The 24,558-nt window shown below is 47.4% G+C and overlaps 1 protein-coding gene across 1 annotated transcript in view; it reads left to right on the forward strand.

Moving 5' to 3' along the window:
* Positions 1-15,353: 15,353 nt before the first annotated feature.
* The window catches only part of GSC (goosecoid homeobox), a 77,608-nt gene continuing 68,403 nt past the window's right edge, over positions 15,354-24,558 (forward strand). Inside the window, exon 1 of the mRNA XM_011951593.1 lies at positions 15,354-15,415. Within this exon, the coding sequence (XP_011806983.1) occupies positions 15,354-15,415 (62 nt within the window). The remainder of the gene's footprint in view (positions 15,416-24,558) is intronic.

Here is a 24,558-nt window from a genome sequence, read left to right on the forward strand (position 1 = left end):
TTCCAAAGATGTAGGGGAACAATGCCTTAAGTGCAAATTCTCTCTAACGATGAACTTCAGGCCCACGGGAGTAGTGCCTGCTGGCAGAAATCCTTGCCAGCACCTTCAAACCCCATCTGATGGGGCCTTCCCTCCAAATGTGAAAGGCGACTGCCCTACTGATGAGATGGTTGTGTCCAAAGGAGGCCTGAGGTCAGACTGTTGGTCTGCAGCACACCTAGAAATCCGCAACTCAGTGACAAATGGTCACATGACCCTCAGCGACTCATTTTCCCACTGAGGGCCCAAACTTTCTTGTACCATGGAGGCTTGGATAAACGGACTTTTCTCAAAAAGACACGTGAGATGAAGCTGAGAGGGAAACAGCAGTGTGCAAACCCTAGGCCGGGCATGGTGACTCACGCTTGTAATCCCAGCACTTTGGGAGGCCGAGGTGGGTGGATCACCTGAAGTCAGGAGTTTGAGACCAGTCTGGCCAACATGGTGAAATCTCCTGTCTACTAAAAACACAAAAATTAGCTGGGTGTGGTGGCAGACGCCTGTAATCCCAGCTAGTAGGGAGGATGAGACAGGAGAATCACTTGAACCCGGGAGGCAGAGGTTGCAGTGAGAGCGGAGATCACGCCCTGGCATTTCAGCCTGGTCAATAAAAGCAAAACTTCGTCTAAAAAAAAAAAAGATATATGGATGAGTAAATTCTATTCGGGAAGAAAACATTTACATAACATTTGTAAACTTCTACTATATGCACATGGCAATAAAAGAGAAGCCTCAAATATTAAATATGATTATTTCTGGGTGGTGGGACTGTGTGCTTTTTTACTTTTTTCCTTATCTACATATTATCTTAATTTTCCACCATAAACATGTAGTGCTCTTGAAATGGGCAAAAATGATCAGTGTTTGCTTATGTTATTTGAGAAGTTGAGCACCGACGGATTTATTCATCTCAGCTTTGACATTCTGCTGTTCTCTCTTCTGACCTGCTTTGAGAGTGGATGGGGGTGGGGTGGGGATAACTCCCTATGGAAAGGGGGGGTGGCTGTTAAATAGCTTGATCTCTTTTATGGGGTTCCCGCACACACCTGGGCTTTCTCCATGGCGCCCGGCATTTGCAGGGCACCTGCCGCCACAGACCTTCAGACCAGCCTTACAAACCTCGTGACTCGACACGCTCCAGCCACTGGCCCCAGGCCCCCGCCTCCGGGACTGGGGAGGCAGCCAGGCCCCCCCACCAGGCCCTCCACCTGAAAGAGATTAGCCGGGACCACCAGAAGCCTGCAACACTAATCGGAGGGATTTTCTTACTTGTTTCCTTCAACGAGTTCCTCCAGGTGTTTCTAGTGATTAGCCAGGGCCCGGGCGGCTGGTCACTGTGCCACCATTGTGTCCCGGGCCCTGTTTCCCCACCACGTGGCCTTTGGGGACGACCCCAAATAAAAATGGCGAGAGCAGACTGCCAAGTGGCGGGACCATTTACGGGCGGGACGCGGGAGGACACGGAGCGCGCCCAGAGGGCTTTACAGCTCCACCTCGCGCCCCGACCGACTGGACTCGCAGGCTCCCAGGCGTCTCATTGGCCTCCTTTATGGGGTGGTGACACCTCGGTGACGCAGGTCTGGCTTTGGGATGCATTTTTTCTGTTGGTGGGGTTGGCTTTTGCTTTCCTGCCGGGATGGCCTCAGCTAAATCCCCGCTGATTGCCACCGCGCGGTGGATGAGATGGTCTGCTGCACAGGCAGCTGCCCACCGCCCCGGCAGATAAAGCAGGGAGCCTTCCCCCACAGCTTGGGTTTCTGCTGTCGCCTCTTCCCTTGGTGTGGATTACCCTGTTTTTCTCATAAACATGCCCTCCCCTCCACGCCCACCACTGAGGAAGGCTTTTTCTGAGCAACGGAAGAGACCAAGAAAACCTCAAGCAGAAATGAGGATGGGTGTGTGGATGGAAGGTCCAGTCTAGGTACCCCCTCTGTCCTGGAATTTGGACTTTTCTCTTCTTTCTTTTTTTTTGAGACAGGGTCTCACTCTGTCGCCCAGGCTGGAGTGCAGTATTGCAATCATGGCTCACTGCAACCTCTGCCTCCCAGGTTCAAGTGATCCTCCTACCTCAGCCTCCATTTTCTAACTCCACAGTTTTAAGAAGCTTTAAGAATTAGAAAATAAAGAAAGGGAAGAAGGAAAAAGACAAAATGCAGGGAAGAGAGACACCCGGAGTTGTCCAGTGACCCCCAACCCATAGCCCTCCCCTTCTTGCCAGAGCTGGATGGACACTTGGGGAGCCCATAAGTCCTGGAAGTCTTGCAGGCAGGCTTCAGGGGCCTGAGAAAGGATCAGAGCGCCATGAAGAATTTTTCTGGACAGTATTCACTGTTTCCTTCAGATCCTCAGAGGCTCATAGGACACCACTAGGGTTCAGAATCACTGATCTAGTTCATCCCCATTTGATGTATGGGGAAACGGAGGCAACTCTCCCAAAAGTTACATGGTAGATAAGTGGCAGAGCCAGCATCACACATTTTGAAGTCAGGTTAGAACACCACTGGGAGCTGGCACCAAGCTGGAGGCCATGCCCTGCTCGATGAAAAATTAAATAAATAAATAAATAAATAAATAAAAGTAGCTGCTACACATCAGGTCCTGCTCGGAGCATTTTACATATAATTATTCTTTGATTCTCAAAACAGCCCTATGAGATCGTTTAATAGTATTATCCCCATTTTAGAGATAAGAAAACCGAAACATAGTAGAACTAATGACTTGTCCAATGTCACAGAGCCAGGCAGTGCAGAGACTGTTTTTAACCCCATCGCAGGCACTCAACTGAGCAAGGCTGAGATAAGAAGAATCTGTATGGACTTTGGAGAGTCAAAATCTGGTTTTGCTATTTACTCAGCACTGTCTCTTCCCTTCTCTGACACTCAGTTTTCTCACCTGGAAAAAAGAGGTGGTGTTATTTCTTCTTTTTGGGTTTCTTTTTTTTTTGGAGACAGAGTTGTCCTCTGTTGCCTAGGCTGGAGTGTGGTGACACAATCTTGGCTCACTGCAACCTCAGCTCCTGAGCTCAAGCCATCCTCCTGCCTCAGCCTCTGAAGCAGTTGGGACTGCAGGCGCACACCACTAGGCCCAGCTAATTTTTTGTATTTTTAGTAGAGACGGGGTTTCAGCCATGTTGGCCAGGCTGGTCTTGAGCTCCTCAAGTGATCCACCCACCTCAGCCTCCCGAAGTGCTGAGATTATAGGTGTGTACCACTGCACCGAGCCAAGTCACCGTGTCCGGCCTCTACTTCTTCAATTTGTTGGAAGGATCAAGAGAAATAAAGTAGAGAAAGCCCCTCTCCTGGTGCCTGGCACGTGGGAGGTTCTTAAAAATGAACTCTTGAGCTGAATTAAAATCAAAGCAGGCCAGGCATGGTGGCTCAAGCCTGTAATCCCAGCACTTTGGGAGGCCGAGGGGGGTGGATCACTTGAGGTCAGGAGTTCAACAAACATGGTGAAACCCTGTCTCTACTAAAAATACAAAATTAGCCGGGCGTGGTGGCACATGTCTGTAATCCTAGTTACTCAGGAGGCTGAGGCAGGAGAATCACTTGAACCTGAGAAGTGAAGGTTGCAGTGAGCAGAGGTTGAGGTGAGCCAAGGTCACACCACTGAACTCCAGTATGAGCAACAGAGTGAGACCCTGTTTCAAAAAATAAATGAAATGAAAGCAAAGCGCTGCCAAGATTTCCAGAGCTGGAGCTGTGCCCAGGACAAGTTAGGTTGGGCACTGAGGAAGACAGAGAGAGGTGACTGGGGAGGTTAAAGGGCAGGGGTTGCTCTCTTATCCCAGAGAACAGGGTCTCCCAGAGGTCTTTGAGCCAAGATGCAGTAGGATTTGATCACATCTCTGCAAAGGCACCTCCCTGTGGACCACGATTTGCATAGTCCCACCCACAGACTGACACCCGCTTCCTAGATCCTTCTTGGAGCTGTCATTCAAGCAGGAGTCCGTGTTGTGGCACCTTAGTGGCATCTCCTGCACCCTTAGTTTGAAGAGCACCTGATCCCCAGAGTGAAAGAGCCCATTTTTGTTGGTGGCGCCCCTTTCCCCCAGGGCACCCTCCCTCTTGCCAACCCACAGATGCCAGCCTGTTAGTGGTCTGGATCCCTCAAAGAAACCTAAAATAAAGAAATAGCAAGCTAGGTAAGATCCAAACATCCAGCCCTAGCACAACAATCTTATTCTGTAGGCACAGAGGACCGCAGACAGCTCTTTTCAGATCTAAAGTGACGGCAGGTCAAAGGTTTAAACAATTGGTCCTTGGTTCTGCTTAAAGCAGTTAAGCAGAACTGCTTTAAGCAAGCGTTCCAACCCCGTTGCTTGATATTTAAGCTGTGTCAGACCCCACCCCACACTGTTCCACCCTACAGGCCCAGGAAATGGAGCTGGTCTTGACAGTCCACATTTATAGACCAGACTATTCCACATCCAGCCAGGTGTCCTTCCTCCACACACTTGAAGGTCTAAATCCAAACTGTCCTTCAAGATGCTCACACATGCCCTCTCGCTCAAGAGCCATCCTTGCAACCTGTGACCTCACCTCTCTGTGATGCTCTCATGACGTTGACCATTTCTCACTCAGTGTTAGTGACTTCTCACCTCCCCTAGCCTGAGCATTCCTCAAGGGTTGGACCGTGGATCTGTAAGCTCTCAGGAGTTCAGAGGCCTCCGCCTCTAAATTCACCTGGGCAGGCCCCTGCTCAGGGCAGGGATTGTATCCACACTAACCAGCCATATGCCTGTCCTCCCTGTCTATAATTTTCCAGGGAGCCCCCCTGCCCACTTCCCGGGTCTCAAGGCAGGCCATTCTAGGCTACACACTGCTGCTAGACTACATTACTTATCCACTTTCACACGTGAGGACATTGAAGCTCAGAGAGGTTCTGTAGCTTTCCTGAAGCCACACAGCAGCTAAGTGACAAGAATGGAATTTGAGCCCAGGTGGCCCAGCTCTTACATACTCCACTGTCTCAATTAAGATCAGCCCTGGAAAAGCCCATCTCAGCAAGTTCTTCTGAAAATTCAGTGGAAATCTATTGTCTACCCATCTGGTTTCTTTTATTCAAGATCCCTGAAGAAAAATTTTGATCCAGAGTTAATTGTGTCTCCTGCCACAAAAGCTAGCACAAAGTAGGGGCACCATACTTTGTCTTGAGTAGATGAATCATTTATTCACAAAAGTTAAGTTTTTATTGCACCTTAAGGTCAGTGTAGTGCTTCTGCACACATTAAATACCATAAGCCTCCCGATAATCTAGGAGAAAGGCAGGGCAGGGGCTGAGATCAGAGGGCAGGTGAAGGGCACACCAGAGGCACTAGAGACACAAAGAAAAAGAAGATACAGGCCGGGTGCTGTGGCTCACACTTATCATCTCAGCACTTTGGGAGGCTAAGGAGGGTGGCTTGCTTGAGCCCAAGAGATAGAGACCAGCCTGGCAAAATGTCTCTATAAAAAATACAAAAATTAGCTGGTTGTGGTGGTGCAAGCCCATAGTCCCAACTACTCCAGAGTCTGAGATGGGAGGATGACCTGGAATCAGGAGTTCGAGGTTGCAGTAAGCCAAGATTGCGCCACTACACTCCAGCCTGGTGACAGAGCAAGACCCTGTCTCAAACAAAAAAAGAAAGAAAAGAAAAGAAAAGAAAAGAAAAGAAAAAGAAAGAAAGAAAGAAAGAAAGAAAGAAAGAAAGAAAGAAAGAAAGAAAGAAAGAAAGAAAACCACAGTAGAAATAGCAGTACCATGAGGTGTTAATAACAAGAATTGCTTCAGTAAAATAATAGCTAATGAATACTGAGTGCTTGCTTTATTCCAGCACTAGGCTAGCTAGCACCTTGCATTCATAGACAGATTTAATTTTTGCCATGACCCTGTGAGGGGTGTTCAATGATCATCTCCGTTTTACAGATAAGGCAACAGAGGCACAGAGAGTGTCATGTCCTTGCCTGGATCCATCCAGCCAGAAGTGGAAGACTGGGATGTGAACCCAGGCAACCAGCGAGGTACCTACTGTGTCCTCTCCACACGGGCACTATATGTGTAGTTTTACCCAGGGTCAGAGAAAGACAGTCATGAGCTCAAGTTCCAGATAAGGAGTTAGTTCTGTCCTTCATAAGTTATGTGACTTTGAGCAAGGCGTAAGAACTCTCAACACGACTGGTGCTCACCGCCCTGTCCTTGGAAGCAGGATAACAGGGGTGTGTCAAAGGCTTCCCAGGAGAATGGAGTGTCCAGGATGGATGGCACGAGTCCTCCGAGGCAGCCCCAAGTCTGGCCAGGCGCCTTGCTGTGCTGCATGGAGGACTCAAAGTTTCGGTCAGCAGCCCTGTCTCTGCCCTCGGACACAGCACAGGAAGCTGCAGGCTGCTTCAAAGGGAGGAAAAATGAGCATTTTGTAGCCAGTGGACACCAAACCAGACCTTTCCTCTGGTATTTCAGTGTATCTTATTCATTTATCATTTATTCATTTAAGATGAGGTATTGCTGTTACCCAGGCTGGAGTACAGTGGTGTGATCACAGTTCACTGCAGACCCAAACTCCTCTGCTCAAGTGATCCTCCTGCCTCAGCCTCCTGAGTAGCTGGGACTACAGGTGTGCTGCCACCACCTCAGCTGATATTTTAATTTTATTTTGGAGAGACGAGATCTCCCTATGTTGTCCAAGCTGGTCTTGAATTCCTAGTCTCAAGCAATCCTCCTGCCTCAGCTTCCCAAAGTGCTGGGGTTACAGGCATGAGCCACTGCGCCCAGCTATTTCAGTGGATTTTAGTTATTCAGTGTCATTCCCACCACTAAGTCCCTGCTCCGACTCCAGTTCATCCCCTGCACCTGGCCAGGTAGGTGTGATCATTCTGCTTAGAGGTGAGAACACTCACCTCTCATGGAATTAAAGTGACTTTTTCAAAGTCCCATAGCAGGGTAGAATGAGAGAAACAGAACATGGCATCTGATCCTGAATCCCAACTCTCTCCAGAATCTTTCAGATACAAGACAAAAGGAAATCAAAATAGGAGGAAAACTGAAATTCTGGAAAATCAAAAGCAAAATAAAACAAGAGCCTGAACATGTATCCAGTTGGTGGCATAAGTAAACACAGCAGAATGATTTCAAGGGGAAGCACAGTGATGTCACTGAATATCCCCAGTGGAATGAAACCTGAAAACAAAAAGAACTGAAAAAAAGTTTAAACTGTTTTCAGTAGTTCTATCATCAAGTAATAATCATCTCTGTCTTGTTATTCCAAGATATTATGTATGCATTTTTAGGGATATGGCAAGTAGGTAATTCTTTACATATATACCATGGAATACTATGCAGCCATAAAAAAGGATGAGTTCATGTCCTTTGTAGGGACATGGATGCAGCTGGAAACCATCATTCTCTTTTCTTAAATAAAAAACATTTTTTAAGACAAGGCCTTGCTCTGTTAGGTTGGAGTGTCATGGTGTGACTACAGCTCACTGCAGCCTCGAATTCCTGAGCTCAAGCAATCCTTCTGCCTCAGCCTCCCAAGTAGCTAGGACTTACAGGCACACCACCATGCAGTTAGGTAATTCTCTTTCAAACCAGCAACTGTCAGCCCTTTGGAAATTGTGACCTCCTGCTGTGGGGGCTGTATCTATTTTAAGGCCCCAAGGTGAAAGGGCTCTATTTTCACACATCCAGCAAGATGCATGATCTGACTCGTGTTCATCTATGATGGTCTAGGAGAGAGCCCTAGGCAGGGAGGAGTTGACATAGAATTCCCCCATGTCCCTTCCTTCCCTGAGCTCCTCCAAAAGGAGGGTATGTCTAGCAGAAAAGAGATGGGAAACAGCCCAAGCATGCAGGGGAAGGACTTAAGGTTGGTGGTGGTGATCAGGAGCATGTAGTCAGGAATAATCTGGCTCCAGAGAAGCCACATGCATAGCATCCAGCATAGTACTTGATCCCTGGCTGCAACTGCTGGGTGCTAGCAGGGCTTCCTGGCCGCCTTCACCAGCATCTCCGGGCTCTTCTCCCAGCCTTTTAGGTAATGCTCCCTTGTTAATAGGATCATGATATTAGGACTGGAGAGGAACAAATATCACTTTGTGCACCAGCCAGCTGAGACTACCTCAGGCTGCATTTAATTTGGGAACTGTGTAGCTAGCTAATTTTTTTATAGTAGACGCCACATGTACTCCGTAACTTCCCTGAGTGCCTCAGCAAATGTGTGACCCAACCCTGGCCTTGAGTCCACCCGGGCCTCAGAAGGGACATGAGAAGTTCAACCCCTTGAGGCCCTCCTGCTGGCTACATGCTCTGCAGGGGTCCCTGTCCTGGTTTCTAGGCTGGGAACATGCCGGGGGCAGTATAGGATGGTGTTCACACCCATGGGGTCTGACCCTGATTCCTTGGGTTCAAATCCCAATTCTGCCTTTTAGAAAATTGGGTTTTGGATTGGCTTAATAATAATAACAATAACAATAATCCAGTTAAATAAATTGCTCTATGCAAAATGCTTGAAACAGTTCCCAGCATTGAAGAAGCACTCTCTATAGACTTATTTACTGTGATTTTTGTGATTTTTTTTAGGACAACAGAAGTAAAAGTGAAAGGGAAGAGATGCGTCTGAGAAAAAATTTGAGGGCCTTGGGGACTGACTGTATCTTGGGGTTACAGCTGGCTGTGCACGAGGTTGGGGGTTGCTCAGAGGTAGAAAAAACCTTGGGAGAGAGTCAAGTTTGGGGTCAGGATGAGGCTGGACTGTTTTGCATGCCTGACACGGTCCATCAGAATGGAGATGCCAGGAGGGTGCAGTGGCTCACGCCTGTAATCCCAACACTTTGAGAGGGAAAGGCAGCTTGTGGATTGCTTGAGACCAGGAGTTTGAGACCAGTCTGAGCAACATAACAAGACCCCATCTCAATAAATAAATAAATAAATAAATAAGAATGGCGACACTGAGTAGACAGGTGGACAGATTTATTCGGAGGTAAGAGTCTAAGAGTTGGGCTCCCTTGGTGTCCTGGGGAAACCAATGACCCACAAACTGCCTCTCTTATGTTTACAGCTGATTTAGCTTGAGACTTGCATGTATATATTGTTCTTATTACCTAGCATGGTTGTGTTTGATTTACATGAAAATGTCTAGCCCCTCAGCACTCCCACTCTGGCCTGACAATCTTCGGGGAAGCCACACTCTGTTCCCCAGGAGAACCCAGACCTGCTCCCCAGGGCCATTGTGCCTCACTTGGAGGTGCAGGAAGCATCTGGAAACTCACATATCCTTGGGAGGAAAGAGTCATGGACCCCCACACAGAGATGAAGGAACTGAGGCTCCGAGATGTCAATGACTCACGTAGAGTCACTGCTGGCACAAGGTGGAGCAGGGCCATGGCAAGTTCTTTCTGCAGAAGAACGCTTGCTCTTTCCATCTTAATGTCAACCTCAAATCAACTAGAAAGGTGTGGGCTTGTTCCATTCAGTTTGCTCTCCAGGAAGAGCCAAGTGAGAGACGCTCCTCTGCCAGGTATGTGTGTGAAACAAATCCAAGTTCCTGGAAGACAAGAGTTCCTTGGTTGTTCAGAGCAGTGATCTTTACAAGAGCAAGGCCCTAATAGCTCTTTTGACAAGGGACCACAGCTGTGCCCATCTGGCCAGTTTCACATGCTGGGTGCTGGACTGCAGCTCGGGGAACTGTGGATGGTCTGCAGGGATTTCTGGATGCTGGAGGGTGGGCAGTGTCTCCATCTGGCCTTTACAACAACTGTGTTTCTTAACCTACTTTTCCATGCTTCACCACAGACCACACCAAACAGCAGCCTCTTTGGAGCCTGTTCTATCAGGGAACTTCCCAACTTCTTTTTGTTTTTTTTTTTTAATTTTTTCTTTGCTTTCCACCTATTTATTTATTTATTTATTTGAGTCAGAGTCTTTCTCTGTTGCCCAGGCTGGAGTGCAGTGGTGTGATCTTGGCTCACTGAAGCCTCCACCTCCTGGGTTCAAGCAATTCTCCCACCTCAGCTTCCCTCTTGACTAGCTGGAAGTATGGGCACATGCCACCATGCCCAGCTAATTTTTGCATTTTTAGTAGAGACTGGGTTCCACCATGTTGGCCAGGCTGGTCTCAAACTCCTGACCTCAGGTGATCTGCCCACCTTGGCCTCCCAAAGTGCTGGGATTGCAGGCAGCAGCCACCACAACTGACCCACCTTTATAATATCTTACTTTCCTAAGTTTCAATCTTGACTTCTTTCTCTCTCTCCATCTCGCTTTATCTGTCTTGTAGGCAGAAGTCTCAGGGAGCGCCTCAAATTCCTGGCCCCGGTGGACACAGGCTTTCTCTCAGTTCTTCAATCAAACACAAACCCAGATGTTGCTGTGAAGGAATCTTGCAGATGTAATTGAAGTCCCAAGTCAGCTGCCTTAAGGTTAAGAGATATCCTGGTGGGCCTGGCCTCATCAGATGAACCCTTAAAATCTGGGTCAGAAGGCCTGGCTCAGTGACTCACACCCAGCACTGTGGGAGGCTGAGCAGAGCAGATTACTTAAGCTCAGTGGTTCAAGACCAGCCTGGGCAACATGGCAAAACCCCGTCTCTACTAAAAATACAAAAAATTAGCCAGGCGTGGTGGCACGTGCCTTTAGTCCCAGCTACTCGGGAGGCTGAGGTGAGAGGATTTGCTTGAGCACTGGAAGTGAAGTTTGCAGTGAGTGCTGATCACACCACTCCACTCCAGCCTGGGCAACAGAGTGAGACCCCGTCTCAAAAAATAAATAAATAAATAAATAAAAAGGCTGGGTGCAGTGGCTGAGGTGGGTGGATCACCTGAGGTCAGGAGTTCAAGACCAGCCTGACCAACATGGTGAAACTCCACCTCTTCTTTTTTTTTTTTTTTTTTTTGAGATGGAGTCTCGCTCTGTCGCCCAGGCTGGAGTGCAGTGGCCAGATCTCGGCTCACTGCAAGCTCCGCCTCCCGGGTTTACGCCATTCTCCTGCCTCAGCCTCCCGAGTAGCTGGGACTACAGGCGCCCGCCACCTCGCCCGGCTAGTTTTTTTGCATTTTTTAGTAGAGACGGGGTTTCACCGTGTTAGCCAGGATGGTCTCGATCTCCTGACCTCGTGATCCGCCCGTCTCGGCCTCCCAAAGTGCTGGGATTACAGGCTTGAGCCACCGCGCCCGGCCCACCTCTTCTAAAAATACAAAAATTAGCTGGGTGTGGTGGCAGCCACCTGTAGTCCCAGTTACTTGGGAGGCTGAGGTGTGCTGGAAATTCCACCCGGAGGGTCCTAGCCCTGGAGCACACCCAAGCCGAGAGGCACATCCTCAGACAGAGCTCTGTTCCCAGATATCTGTACTGAAATTTTGAATTCTTTGAACCAGGGAGGTGGAGGTTGCAGTGAGCTGAGATCGCGCCATTGCACTCCATCCAGCCTGGGCAACAAGAGCGAAACTCCATCTCAAAAATAAAAATAAAAATAAAAATAACCGGGTCAGGAGATCAGAGACAGGGAGGCAGAGATTTGGAGCCTGGGGGCTGAGCTGCATAGGGGGATTTAATGTGCGAGAGGCTCTCCAGTTGTGGGTTAAAGGTGGGGGTGGCATGTGGCAAGGTGCGGTGGCCTGTGGGAGCTAAGAGGGGCCCCCACCTCTCTCATCCAACAGCCAGCAACCTGAATGAGTTTGCAGGAGCTCCAGGTGAGACACAGCCCCAGTCAGCACCTGGGCTGCAGCTGCGGGAGACCTTTAGCAGAGACCCAGCAGGTCTGAGCCTTGACTCCTCACCTACAGGAACGTGGAGGTAATGAACTTATATCGAGTTGCTAAATGCATGGTGACTTGTTATGCAGCCAGAGAAAATGAATACACTTTCCTCCCTCCCTTCCTTCCTCCCTCCACTCCTTCGTTTCTTTTTTAAAACCTATCATGGATGTCTTCCCCTGTTATTACAGACTCTGCAGAAATAAACCTCGGGATAGATTTCCCTCACTTCTCTGTAAAATGCATGTTGGCGAAATTCCACCCAGAGGGGCCTCGCCCTGGAGCACGCCCAAGCCGGGGAGGCACATCCTCAGCCAGAGCTGCGTTCCCAGATATCTATAAAACATATCGTTCTCCCAAAGGCCAGGTTTTGCCACGTTCATTTCCTTTGATGGAAGGGGTAGCTTCCTACTGACAGTCAAAGAGAAAATCTCCCAAGGAAAGAAATCTGAGTTATGACATACCCAGAAAGGACCACTCCTGGGTCCCCGGGAGTTTCCATCTTATTTAAAATTTTTATTTATTTATTTTGAGACAAGTTTCACTCTGTCACCCAGGCTAGAGTGCAGTGGCTTAATAATGGCTCACTGCAGCCTTGATCTCCCAAGCTTAGGCGATCCTCCCGCTTCAGCCTCCAGCCTGAGTAGCCGGGACTACAGGCGTGTGCCACCACACCTGGCTGATTTTCTTTTCCTTAGTAGAGACAACGTCTCGTAATGTTGCCCAGGCTGGTCTCGAACTGCTGAGCTCAAGTGATCCTCTTGCCTCAGCCTCACAAACTGCTGGGATTACAGGCATGAGCCACCTCACCCCGCTGCTTCCATTCTTTTACTTAGAACCAGGTTCCTCAGCATTCTCTTTTCTTTCCCTGCTGCGTGTATCTTACCTCTCTGCTAGTTATAAGCTCTGTGGGGCAGGGAACATATCTCGGGAAGCTTTCTGCCCCCGGGCCAGGCATGTAGTGACTCACATGTACTGACTGAATTAAGCAGAGCTAGTCAGTGGCCATATGGGATATGGAGGCCAAGTCCAAAATGCCATCCATCTTTACTCCAGGCCTGTTTTCATCCGAGTGCCAGGTAGTAAAGAGGGAAAATTTTGGAGACAAACAAGTTTGATTTGATTCCCAGCCTTGAAACTTACTGGCTGAATGTTCCCGTGCAAACTTCTCCCAGGCTCAAAAGGCCCGTCTTTAAAATGGGCTACCAGAAAGTTAACGCATATAAAATCCACTAGCGCACTGTAGGCCTTCAGTGTCTGTTCAGCGTCTTCCCTTTCTTTGTGTTCTTTGATCTCCTCTCATTTTTCGCCTCAAAAAAAAAAAAAAAAAAAAAAAAGGCCAACAGGTTTTTGGCCTGTAGAGCAAGACCTTTCTAGAAAGAATTCACATTAGATCCATAACAACAAGCTTTGGCATTAGCCCTGGTCGCTGTGTGAGTGTTTTCAGGCTGTGGAAATTCACTCTGACAATCACTTAGGACCAGATTCTGGCCTGCGCAGAGACCAGGATGCGGCAAGGGGGGGATTCTGAGGAGGTGGCTGGGAGGAGTGAGGTGGAAATGGTTTGAGAATGGGTCCGGGAGGCAGGAATGTCACTTTGCTCGGCAATTGTCACAAACTCCAGGTGTCTGTCTGAGTGAGAATCCTGTGTTTCTGGGGCACACCAGCCTGGTAAATCGGGGTGAGCTTCCAACCTCCATTGCAGTCCAGACGTTGAGCGAAAGGCCTCCAGGAGGAGTCCAGGCCGATGAACCGGACCTATCAGATGAGCTGGGAGGAGGGGCCACAGGGCCCTGGGAAGGAGACTCCAGCTTAAAGCTCCGAAGTTCCCCTGGACTCAGGGAGATCCTCAGTAAAATGGGGAAACCAGAGATGTCATTTCTACAGACTAACAGGAACCGAAGAGGCCTGCTGGAGTTTCAGCTTTGTTGGATCTCACTCATCTCCTTTCCCAGCACCGGGGCGGGCTGTTGAATGAATGAGTGATGAAGGGAGGGAAGAGGCAAACCCTCTCATCTCACTGGTGAGGAAACAGATCCATATGAAAGGGTAAGTTGCCTAAGGTCAAGTCTCAGAAACTCCTTCCCACGCAGGCATCAACAACTGAGAACAGGTCGAAATGGGCCTGCTCCTGGGGTTTTCCCTTTAAATATTACATGCGCCCGTGGAGAGGGATTTTGCTGTTTTACAAATGGAGTTCAAGGCCTTCACAGGTGAGGGAGGGTCTCCGGTCTGTCTGGCACTCTGTTACCGTGCTTTGTAGGTGGCAGCTGACTGTGTAAAAAACTGACAGCACCCACATCCCCTTTGCCAGCCTGATCTGGCTCCAGTGCTACACGATGCCTGATAGGATGGCTTGGACGAGATGCCGTGAAAATTCTTCCTGGCTTCATTTTACTTCCTGGTGTCAACCGTCTCTCCTGGACTACTGCAATAGTCCAGCCAGGCCGCTCTGCTGCTCCATTTTCTCTAATCCATTTACAACTGGGAATGTGCTCGTTTGTAAATGGGAATGAGGGCCCTGTTCCCTCTATTTGCCTCTACTTACAAACCCTTCAGTGGCCTGGATTTAGAAGAAAAGGAAAACTGCTCACTGCCCTCTGCTCCAAGCCCACCTATGGCCACTGTCACCCTATTCGTCTTCTCATCCATTACAAGCTCCAAGCACTCTCCTATCTCAAGGATATGCTGTGCCCTTTGTCAAGAATATGTTTCTCCCAATCTTCCCATTCTCTTTCTCATCCTCCAAGTCTTAGATTAAACACCTTTAGAGAGGTGCTCTTCAGAGAGGCATTCCTGCCCACTCCTCTGCACTAGATCCACCCACCCTGGGCACTCTCACAGGGCTCCATCTGTGTCCGTTATGGTATATTGCACAGTTTGGTAATTATATATTATTTTGTTTGTCTATTGTCTATTATGTAGCTCCAGCGCCAGGCAATAAGCTCCATGAGGAAAGGGACTATGTGTGTCCTGTCTACCACTGTGCTTCTCATTGTGCCCGGCACATAGGAGGTGGTCAGTAAATATGCGTTGAATAAAAAATGAATGAATGTAGGGATGAGTGCATGTCTTAAGTCCCTAGTGGCAGACTTTATGCAGATGATAGCTAAAGAGACTGCCCTTTTTGGTAATACACTTAATAAGAATTGGATTTAAAGTGATCTTAGGGGCCGGGTGCGGTGGCTGAAGCCTGTAATCCCAATACTTTGGGAAGCCGAGGAGGGCAGATCACTTGAGGTCAGGAGTTCAAGACCAGCCTGGCCAACATGGCGAAACCCCGTCTCTACTAAAAATACAAAAACTAGACAGGTGTGGTAGCAGGCACCTGTAATCCCAGCTACTCAGGAGGCTGAGGCACGAGAATAGCGTGAACCCAGGAAGCGGAGGTTGCAGTGAGCCGAGATCATGCCACTGCACTCCAGCCTGGGCGACACAGCAAGACTCTGTCTCGGGGGGGGAAAAAAAAAAAGTAACTGAGCCAGAGCAGTCCAGTGTGGAATGAGAATGCAGACTGTGGAGGATGAAACATCTAGATAGGGCCAGGTCCCCAAGCAGCCCCTTGGTCACTTCTGGCTAAGAGCAGTCATGGGTGCCTTGGTGAAGAGGAAACTAGAAATCCGTGTAGCAGCCCTGGTGGCCCCTGTGCGGTATGGAATCTTGCTAGATTGCTCCCTTTCGTAGTATGGGTGTCTGCCATTCTCAGTGAACCATGTTGTCATCTTCATCAAATGAGGTTTAAAAATCTTAAAGTATAATAAAAATAAATAAATAAAATTAATTAATTAATTAATTTAATTAAAACTTTTTTAAAAAAAGCCCTCTGGGGACCGCAGGCAGGAGAGGGGGCTGGTGGCTCTACCTCTCCCTGATCCAGGCTGTGATTGTAGGACCTACTGTCATATTCCGCTGGTGGGAATGTGCTGTGTTGCAACTTTTCTGGAGGCAAATTTGGCAAGATATATTAAAGGCCTTAAATATAGGCAAGTCCTTTGGCTCGATAACTCTACTTTAAAGAAACTAAACCCCACTGGGAGTTTATTTATTTTCCTGTTATAATCTCATTCATACTTTGCAGTTGTTGCATGGATTAGTTTACATCATACACATCTGTACTTCCTTTTTTCAAAAGATAGAAAAGTTTCACAATGTTTTAATTTTATTTTATTTGCTTTTTTGAGACAGGGCCTCATTCTGTCACCTAGGCTGGAGTGCCGTGGCACAATTACAGCTCACTGCAGCCTCAGCCTCCTGGGCTCAAGTGATCCTCCCACCTCAGCCTCCTAAGTAGCCAGGACTAAAGATGCATGCCACCAAGCCTGACTAATTTTTGTAATTTTTTTTTTGCAGAGACAGGGTGCAAGGTAATTTGAATTTTTTAAAAAAATCCCACAAAATACAAAACTGAATGTCTAGTAGGAATCTTCTTGTGCCAAAGAAACATTCAGACACAATTACTAGAACGTTTCATCAAATGATTAATGAAGAGTACCTTTATCTGATGAGAATATTAATTAATTTCATCATTACTTTCCAAATTTTCTACCATAAGCATGTGCTGCATTTATAATTATAATAAAACAATAAGCAATTTTTAGTCCCAAGAGAAAAAAATCCTGTTGCTGTGAGGCCACACGTGAGATAAACTACTCCCCCATTACAGAATTGGTCTTAGCAGAAATGTGCCCATTTGCTTCAGCTCTAGCCAGAACTGGCCAAATGTGCCCAAAGGCATATCAAGCTGCAAGGGAGGCTGAGATAGAGAAGGTCCAGCTGGGTAGCAAGAGCCCTGCTAATAGGGTGTTCACTATGAGTGTGAGTGGGCAGGTGGGTGGGATTGTGGTATGTCCGTAGGGATGCATACACATATTCACTTATTCATTTTAATTTGTTTTGTTTATTTATTTATTTTAAAAAAATGACCTCTCAAAAAAAAAAAAATTGAGACAGCTCTCACTATGTCGCCAGGGCTGGTCTCGAACTCCTGGACTCAAGTGATTCTCCCACCTCGACCTCCCAAAGTGTTAGGATTACAGGATTGAGCCACTGTGCCAAGCCTATGTATTTATTTGAGATAGGGTCTCACTATGCTGCCCAGGCTGGTCTCTAACTACTGGGTTCAAGCAATCCTCCCACCTCAGTCTCAAGAGTAGTTGGGAACACAGGTGTGTGCCCCTGTGCCTGGCTCAGTTGTACTATTTATAATGACAAAAGGAAAAAAGGAGAGAATGGATGTTGGGATGTAATTAGCCATTTGAACAAAGTGAGGAAAACAGGCAGCCAATGGGCATGGAACACACAGCTGTCTTTTCTGAGCCAGTATAAAATGTACTAATTCATCTACATGGGACAGTCCCCAAAGATTTCCAGCACAGCCAGCCCTGAGCCAGCAGGCCTGTCCGCTCTGCTCACAACCACAGCGGGACTCGACTCATGGTAGTCAACCCGGAGGAAGCCCTTCCCCGGGGCCATTCAAAATGAGCATTTTGAATTCAGAGATCTTGGCATTTTTCTCACAGCCACAGAGCTTGGAAATTTTCTCTTACTAATTCTTCCCCGACACTGTGTGTACTTGTTTAATGGTTTTCCATTCGACACATGTTTATGAAGTGGCCGTTCTATGCTGGACACACCATCACACGTTATGCCCCTGACTCCCCACGGTAACTACGGAGCAATGTATTACTGTCCCCATTTTACCTATGAGGAAACAGAGGCCAGGTAGCAAGAGGCAGAGCTGGGACCTGAAGCCAGATTTCTCAGCTACAATGCTGGCAAGCTTTCCAGCACACCACAGCCGCCTTTTGCTTCAAAGCCTGGAAAAGTTGATGAGCCCTGCAACCTTCTGTGAAAGGCCTGCAGAAATGAACTGCCAAGCCTGCTTGACAGAAATAGTTGTGGTCCTCAGCTTCCTGGAACGAAAACACTCTTTCCCAAGTGGGGACCAGCCCATTAACCCATCCTTTATTTCATGCAAGGCGACTCCCCGCCACCCATAAATCATTTTCCAGGCCTTTCCGCCGGGCAACTCTACTTCAGAGATGCAATGTCCCATGCAGGGTGACTGTTTAGCCTTCTGGACTCCATCAGCCAGGCAAAACAAAACCAGAAATGTCATGTGGAGCTGCAAACCTAAAATAGATTACAACTGAGACCCAAACACACAACCCAGAGAGGAGAGGGGGCAAAGACACAGCCTCGGAGTGCAATTTTAAAGTTTCCAGGTCTGGCAAATGAATAAAATAGTGCTACTACCTGCCATGGCCGTCCATGAGGTTTCTTGCTATGGGAGCGGGTTCACAACAATAATTTTTTCTTTTTAATTTTTGATCAGATTCTGCATGGGGTGTAAAATAGGTTACCAGAAATTTCAAGCTGAAAGCTTACCTGGCTCTGTTACCGGACTCCATGTTGGTGAGAGAGGGCATCTAAGCTCGACCCTTGGCTGCTCTGAGAAACGATACCCTGGAGAAGGGACATCCGATTTGATCAAACACAGCATCTCTTGGTCGCAGGAACAGACACCAAAATAACAGAAAGGAGCAGAAGAGGACAATGATTTGCCATTTATTCGGGGCCTGCTTCGTGCTGTGCACAGTGCTAGGCACTTCACATATACTGTCGTATTCATTTGTCGGTAAGTACTGGTGTTTTTATCTTACAGAAGAGGAACCTGAGGGTTGGCAAAGTCAGAGGCTGAGTTCACCTCATACAGAAGGGATAGAATGTGAATTTTAAGCTGGTTTGTAATAAGACATGATATGGTTTAGCTGTGTCTCCACCCACATCTCATTGTGAATTGTAGTTCCCATAATCCCCATGTGTTGTGGAAGGGACCCAGTGGGAGGTCACTGAATCATGGGAGCAGTTACCCCCCTGCTGCTGTTCTTGTGATAGTGTGAGCTCTCAGGAGATCTCATGGTTTTATAAGGGGCTTTTCCCCCTTTTTCTGGCACTTCTCCTTCATACCACTATGTGAAGAAAGATATGTTTGCTTCTCCTTCTGCCATGATTGTAAGTTTCCTGAGGCCTCCCCAGCCACGCTGAACTGTGAGTCGATTAAACCTCTTTTCTTTGTAAATTACCCAGTCTCAAGGATGTCTTTATTAGCAGCATGAAAATAGACTAATACAAAACACTAGTTCCCATTAGTGAAAGGCTATGGCCTAAGCCTTCCTAGGGAAGGCTCATGTATTCCCCTCATCAAGACTGTGAGATGGACACTATCATTATGCGCATCTTACAAGTGGAAAACACAAGGCCCAGCAGAGATAGATGCAGCATCTTGCCCCAGGTCAAATGCAGTAACCTGCAAATCGGGGCTTGAACACAGCCAGTCTACCCCAGACCTCGTACGTACTTTGACCACTACACTGCGTCTCTGTTTGTGTGATGCTGCATTAGGGAAGTGAGGTTCTGTAGAAGCCATATGGCTCTTGAGACCTGAGAGGATCCTTCAGTGACCCTTCCCCTAACCTCTGTTATACTGGTGGACTAACTCAGGTATGGAGGGGAAAGCAAATGACTCAGGTCTCTAGGCTGTTCAGCTGCACCACTAGGATTTGCCCAGGGATCAAATTCTGGGGCTCTTTCACTACCCTATGCCATCTCTTTATTTCTGAATTGGCTGCCATTTAATCATCAATAACCAAGAGAAATAGAACGTGAGCCACAAGTGCAAGTCATCTATGTAATTTAAATATTTTTACTGGCCACATTCTTAAAAAGTAAAGAGGAACAGGTGAAATGAATTTAAATATTATATTTTAAACCCAATACATCCAAAATGTGACCATTGTAACATATAATCAATATAACAATTATTAAGGAGATATTTCACCTTTGTGGGGTACTAAGTCTTTGAAATCTGGCATGTATTTCACACTTACAGCACATCTCAGATTGGATGTGACATTTCAACAGCTCAGTGGCTGCATGTGGCCAGTGTCTTTGTTATTGGACAGGATGGCCTTCAGCCCTGTTACTCAAAGTGTGGTTCATGGGCCAGCTGCATCAGCATCACCTGAGAACGCATGAGAAATGCAGCATCTCAGGCCCCACCTAAGACCTCCTGAATCAGAATCTGTATTTTATTTTATTTTATTATTTATTTATGTATTTATTTTGAGACGGAGTCTCGCTCTGTCACCCAGGCTGGAGTGCAGTGGTGCAATCTCTGCTCACTGCAACCTCTGCCTTCTGGGTTCAAGCAATTCTTCTGCCTTAGCCTCCCAAACAGCTGGGGCTACAGGTGCCTGCCACTACCCCCAGCTAATTTTTATATCTTTAGTAGAGACGGGGCTTCACCACGTTGGGCAGGCTGGTCTTGAACTCCTGACCTCAGTTGATCTGCCTGCCTTGGCCTCCCAAAGTGCTGGGATTACAGGCATGAGCCACCGCGCCCAGCCAGAATCTGCATTTTAACAAGATCCCCATGTGCACATTTGTCTGAGAAGAGCTATACTATAGTTTTTACCCTTTTATGGGAGGAGTCTCTGGAACCCTTCAGAATAGTTGAAAGCCATGAGTTCTTCTTCCCAGAAAAATATTAATATGCAAATGCACACAGGTTTCTGCTTACAGTTGCAGAAACTTCCCCAACTTTTGGAAGCCCAGTCAAGGACCCCTAGTTCATGAATTCCGCATTAAGAACTCTGGCTCTGGAGCAGTGGTTTAAAAAATAACTGTAGAACCAATAGGAGATAGACGGAAGGACAGATGGATGGATGGATGGATGATTGATAGATAGATAGATAGATAGATAGATAGACCTAGATTATTACAAGGAATTGGCTCACTGATTATGAAGGCCGGGAAGTCCCACAATTGGCTGCCTGCAAACTGGAGACTCAGAAAAACTAATGGTGCAATTCAGTCTGAATCTGAAGGTTGGAGAACAATAGAAGCTAGTGGTGGAAATCACAGTCCAAGGGCAGGAGATGAGATGAAATGTTCCAGCTGAAGCAGTGAGAAAGAAAAAAAGAAGGGGATTCCTCCTTCCTCAGCCTTTTGTTCTACTGAGACCCTCAGTAGATAGCATGGTGCCCACTCACACTGGGGAAGGCCATCTTCTTAAGCAAGTCTGGTGATTCAAATGCTAATCTCATCTGGAAACACCTTTATAGACATGCCCAGAAACAATGTTTAATCTCAGGGCCCCGTGGCCTCTCAAGTTGCCATACAAAATTAACCGTCACAGGCCAGGCTCTGTGGCTCACGCCTGTAACCCCAGCACTTTGGGAGGCCGAGGCGGGCAGATCACCCGAGATCAGGAGTTCAAGACCAGCCTGACCAACATGGTGAAACCCTGCCTCTATCAAAAATAGAAAAATTAGCTGGGCATGGTGGTGGGCGCCTGTAATCCCAGCTACTTGGGAGGCTGAGGCAGGAGAATCGCTGGAACCCGGGAGACGGAGGTTGCAGTGAGCAGAGATGGCGCCTTTGCACTCCAGCCTGGGCAACAAAAGCGAAACTTTGTCTCAAATAATAATAATAATAATAAATAAAATTAAATTAACCAACGCAGTACCTTAGGCCCAGAGTGAAACTCCCATCCCAGGCCAATGGTTCCCCACCCCTGGTCTACTGATCACAGCCCATGGCCCTACACAGGTCACCTGGATGTAGCTTCTTCTTCTTTTTTCAATGTTTTTGATTTTAAACTCCCCAATAATTCTGACAACCAGCTGGATTTTGGAAACCGGTCTAGGTGATCTAGGGTATCCCACCTGCCAGCAATGTTATAAAGGTCACTTCCTGTGAAAAAGTCTCAGAACCCAAGATGGCCTCAGGTGGCTTTCTGTGCCTCCTTAAATTACCAAATGACAGAGGTGGAAGGCCCTATGTCATCAGTTCTCCTCACCCCTCAGAGTGAGAGACTACGATCCAGTGGGCAGATGGAACATGTCCCAGGTCAGGCCACATCCCCCTTCCCTGTAATCTCCTTGTGCTGGCCAAAGACCTCTCTTTGGACCACACAAACTGAAAATTTCTGATGGGGTGCAAAATGTAGTTCCCCAATTTCTTTTCCATGCTTTGTCATCAATGGTTTTCCCATCTTTCTCTCTCAGATTCACAGCTTGTGTGGGGGCCACACTGCTTCTGTAAGGCCCACTTGTGACTATCTCACATCTCTGCTCACTGAAGGTGATTTACTGCCATGCTAGTGAAGCATAAGCTCAGGGCCTCTTACTTGAATGGGCCGCTTCCATGACCCACACTTTGGTTTGCTTTTATCTTAAGGAGAATTGCTCAAATTATATCAGCTTTGGATCTCTCAAAAACTGCATCTCCAACTGCTACTCAGACCCTTAGAGGTCTCCAAGACAAAGTCTTGACTCCTGCAACCTTGCCTGGCGTGGCTTCTCTCCCAACTCCCTGCACACCCCAAGCTCTGGCCAGCTTTTGGTTTCTGCCAGTTGCTGAACTTCTCCTGCTCTTCCTCTAGCTGTGCCCCCTGCTTGGTGCATCCATCCAGGTCTTGCTTAAATACCTCCACCTGGATGAAGTTGTCATGGTCTTACAAGCCAGCCCTTGCCCTGTCCTGTCCTCCTGTATCCTCACCACTCTCAGGATCACCTTCTGGGTTCATATTTACAAAGCGCTGAGAACAACATCTGCCAGAGTGCAAGCAAGCCGTGTTTGTTAAATGAAATTAAAAATAGAAGTACACACCAACAATGTGTACTGTACCTTCCCCGACTTCCCAGACTACTGGAAACAGTCGAGGAACAAGAACAGCCTGTTGCTGTTCCTTGATTATAGGACACTTCACTTTGCAACTTGCCTCATATGTCCCATGTCTCCAGGGGCAGAGCTGGTTTAGGTCCCTCGTCCCAGAGTCATCATCAGCAAAGTCCACGTTCTCTCGTGCAGTGTCCTGATTTGGAGGCTAAATCACTGGTCATCCCCTCCGTGGAGTTCCCTCCTGGTTAACTCTGGGCATCCTTAAATGCTCAGCTTAAGAAATCATGTCCTTGGCCGGGCGCGGGGGCTCAAGCCTGTAATCCCAGCACTTTGGGAGGCCGAGACGGGCGGATCACGAGGTCAGAAGATCGAGACCATCCTGGCTAACACGGTGAAACCCCGTCTCTACTAAAAATACAAAAAACTAGCCGGGCGAGGTGGCGGGCGCCTGTAGTCCCAGCTACTCGGGAGGCTGAGGCAGGAGAATGGCGTAAACGCAGGAGGTGGAGCTTGCAGTGAGCTGAGATCCGGCCACTGCACTCCAGCCTGGGCGACAGAGCGAGACTCCGTCTCAAAAAAAAAAAAAAAAAAAAAAAGAAAGAAATCATGTCCTTTAAGAAGACTTTCCTACCAACTGAAATGTTTTTGCCTACAGATAAGGGAATATCCAACAAAAGGTGACAAAAACAACAACAAAACCTTTATTATCACACAGAACCAAAAGTCACAGATGAAGCAATTCTAGGTGAATTGTTTTGGCAATTTAATGGGCTCTAAGACAGTGTCACCTACTGATGATGAAGACCAGAGGCAGAAAATGGGATAGTTCCTCCCCCAAGAGGTTTTCTTTTGTTTTTTGTTTTTTGAATCAGCGAGGAAAATGTTTCCGAGAACCTCCCATCCCACACCCATGCCAAAGGACTTCCCCTCATTTATAATTGGCCAGAATTGTGTCACATGTCCCTGGCTTAACCAATGGCTTGTGAAAGAATGGATGCCTCCGGATAGGCTTGGACCAATCATGGTTCATCTTCCAGAGCCGGGGTGAGGCTCAACCTTCTGGGAATACGTGGCCGCCATGTTTGAAATATTTTGTAAAATATTGCTGCGGGAAGACTACTTGGCTGATGGGAGGGAAGGGGGAAGGAGAGGCTATCTGTAGGCCAGGCCACCAACAATGTGTACTGTACCTTCCCTGACTCCCCAGAGTAATGGAAACAGTCAAGGAACAAGAACAGCCTGTTGCTATTCCTTGATTATAGGACACCTCACTTTGCAACTTGCATCTTCCCCTGGCCCCAGGCCATAAGCTGCACAAGATCAAGCAGCATATCTTATCCACCTTACTCACCTTGCATGGGGCCTGGCACCTTGTAGGAGCTCAGATATTTAGATACATAAATGTCCTCCCTCACAGTGTTTCCATAGAGTATAACTGACTCCCTGTTTTGGAAATATGTTATGAAACGGTTCATATTGGGAAAATTGGAGAATGTTTTACATCCGGGTTTTAAACTGTACTCCCTGAGTGCAAGGCCTGCGCAGGGCACATCACTGTATCTCCGGCACCTAGCACAGTGTCTAATCTATAGAATATGTTTATATTCCAAGAAATAATGCACAATGGAAAGTTTTTCATGCAGTACAGCAATGAAAAAAAATGAAGTCTGCTACACAAAATATGGATGAACCTGTCAGACATATGGATGAATGAAGCAAGAGGAATCATGTAAGATTCTATTTATATAACGTTTAAAAATAGGAAAAGGAATCTTTGGTGATGTAGGTGAGAAGAGTGGTCACGTTTTGGGAGGGCACCCAAAGGAACCTGTTGTGGACTGGGGATGCCCTGTCTCTTGATCCATATGGTGTTACTTCGGTATGCGCACAGGAAAAATGCATAGAGCTCTAAACTGTGGTATATCCAGACAACAGAATATTATTCAGCACTAAAAACAAATGAGCTATCAAGACATGAAAAGACATGGAGGAACCTTAAATGACCATCACGAAGTGAAAGAAGCCAATCTGAAAAGGCTACATGCTACAGGATTCCAACTGTAATGACACTCCAGAAAAGGCGAAGGCTGGGTGTGGTGGCTCATGC

This window comes from Colobus angolensis, unplaced genomic scaffold, assembly GCF_000951035.1.
Source record: "Colobus angolensis palliatus isolate OR3802 unplaced genomic scaffold, Cang.pa_1.0 Scaffold32, whole genome shotgun sequence".
NCBI classification, from domain to species: domain Eukaryota; kingdom Metazoa; phylum Chordata; class Mammalia; order Primates; family Cercopithecidae; genus Colobus; species Colobus angolensis.